The 2,418-nt window shown below is 31.0% G+C and overlaps 1 protein-coding gene across 1 annotated transcript; it reads left to right on the top strand.

Annotated features, from left to right (window-relative positions):
• The first annotated feature begins 236 nt into the window (after positions 1-236).
• On the top strand, positions 237-1,716 carry LOC124536534. Its single transcript, XM_047113095.1, has 2 exons — positions 237-325; positions 910-1,716. The coding sequence occupies exons 1-2, from the start codon at positions 298-300 to the stop codon at positions 1,704-1,706; spliced, it is 825 nt and encodes a 274-aa protein (XP_046969051.1). The 5' UTR covers positions 237-297; the 3' UTR covers positions 1,707-1,716.
• Positions 1,717-2,418: the final 702 nt, after the last annotated feature.

The following is a 2,418-nucleotide window of genomic DNA, read 5'->3' as shown; positions in this document are numbered from 1 at the left end:
AATATGTGACGAAGAAGATATGTACCCAAAATCCCAGGGACAGCACAAAGCCCTACTACCCATTAAAACTATGTATATACCGCCCTTATATTGAGAAAATAAGAAAAATAATTCAATAACAGAAAGTTTATATCAATATAAAACAGCATTAATTTAATTGAAATGCTCTTAATTTTATCAACAACGCATTAAGCAATAAAGTTCTCATTAATTTTCAATTATTTTCATTCGCATTTATCGAATTTAATTCGTGGACATTCAAACCGATTACCGATTACATAGTCGATATGTCGCATAATGTTATTTCATTGTGTTTTAATAATATGTAAGTGACAATCAACGGACAAATAAATGATAGTATAATAATACTGTTTAATTTAATAATATTATTTCTGCGTTACTACTTTATATTGAACTTAGCTTTGCCCGCGACTTCGTGTGAATTTAAAAGAAGTTATTGTTCAGTTTACAGATTTTACTTTAAGTTATAAATTTTGTATTAGGTAGTTTGAGTCGTTGGTGGGAGGTACCCGACGTACAGCAAGGTAGTATGCACGAGCGTTGCATTTGGTTCTGGACAGTATTTGGACATAGCAACGTGACTTTATTATTATTTTACATATAATTCTAAAATATAAGTAGCTTTAGTTACTCCTCATTACATTAGCGATCTGCCTATGGAAGTCCTATCAAAATCGGCCGAGCCGAGAGATTATCCGGAGCAAACAAATAGACGAAAATTGTAACTATTATTGTATACAGATATATGCATTTAGTAAAAAGTGTTTATTTTAATATTACAAAATATTGGGTGCTGTTATACACACCAAGCTATGAATACTTTTTATCCATAAACGATTGATATCCATTCAATAAAAGTATACATGTAGTTTTTTGTGTTTGTTACAGATTCATGTACAATTATTGTTTATGCAAAAGAGTTTTTTGATGTGCAAGTAGATGAACTTATGGATTCAATGCTCGAAAACGTTTATATGGGGAAGTTTCGAAAAAGCAATCTCATTTACAAAAGTACTACAGAAATTTCTAAGTATCATACAACTAAAAAATCATTGGTAACAACAACTAGAGCATTGACTGCTACAAGATATTCAGGACTTAAAAAATATGCTGAAAACATGACTATGGAGGAATTTATTATGAGAAAACGTCAAATAGATATAGATAATTTGTTAGATTTAAATTTTAGTCCGATACCAAATTTCGACAAAACCAATGATGAAATAGCCATGCAAACGAGAAGGTTCAACAGTGTTCGCAAGGAAGCAAAGAAACAAAATAATCTTAGACAAGTATACTTCGATTATGAGAATGGAACATTTATTTACGGCGAAAAGAACAGAACGGTTACAGTTATGGCACAATTTGTATACGAAACACACTACCGTCTACCATATGCTCAAATACTTAGACAAAAGTATATACATGACGTTAAATATAGAATGGGGTATTGCTTTGCCTTGTTGAGGACGTTGAAGCAACAACAGATGGTGATATACTCGACAATGAGAAAGTATTCTAAAAAAATGTGGGTAGTGTTCACTCACCTTAAGTGGTATGAAAAGGTCTTGAAGTTAAATGTGGATATTAAAGATCTAATCAAGTATATACTGCACTTGAATAAGATCCGGGAAAATGAACTGACTACAACAACAGAAAAGCTAGAAAAAACTCAGCCACAATAAAAATATTTAACGTCAGAGTAATAAATACAAATACATCCAAAATTACTTATGTTGAATTCTTAGGTTCCACAAGGTTCAATTTTAAGTCATTTTCTATTTCTAGTATGTGTAAATGATTTTCTTTTCTATATTAAAAGTAGTTGTGATAAGGTGTTCTGATAAGCGTAACGCTTATCACATCAATATCATAATATTTTTTGGATTTCTTACAAAAAGTACGTTAAAATAGATCTCAGGCAGACATAGTTCTAAAAAAATGTTATCGTCTTATTTCAATCATTTACTTGTATATCCACAAAACAAGGAACGATTCTATTAAATTGCTGTTGGATTTGCTGCGGCCTGTAGTACATCTTTGATGTCTGCCGAAGCTAAAAGGTGACTTATGCCATAATGATGATTATCAACTATTCATGATACACGACGTGTATTCTTAAAGAAACGCACTGCTTAGGAATTATTCTAATTGGGCATATACATCTACAAACAGTGGTTGAAAACATCACCATTAGTATAAAATAAATAACTATACCGCTGTGTGTCCATTTGTATGCTTAGATCTTTAAAATTACGAAGTGGATTTTGATGCGGTTTTTTTAATAGGTATAGTGATTTGAGAGGAAGGTTTTTTGTATATAATACATAGACAATATGGTAAAGAAACATTGATAAGCTGAGAAATTTCTTAGTTGATTACAATATTCGACTATGA

This window comes from Vanessa cardui, chromosome 16 (genome assembly GCF_905220365.1).
Source record: "Vanessa cardui chromosome 16, ilVanCard2.1, whole genome shotgun sequence".
In the NCBI taxonomy this organism is placed as follows: domain Eukaryota; kingdom Metazoa; phylum Arthropoda; class Insecta; order Lepidoptera; family Nymphalidae; genus Vanessa; species Vanessa cardui.
Note: the sequence above shows the minus strand (reverse complement) of the source record. Positions and strands in the feature narration are given on the sequence as shown.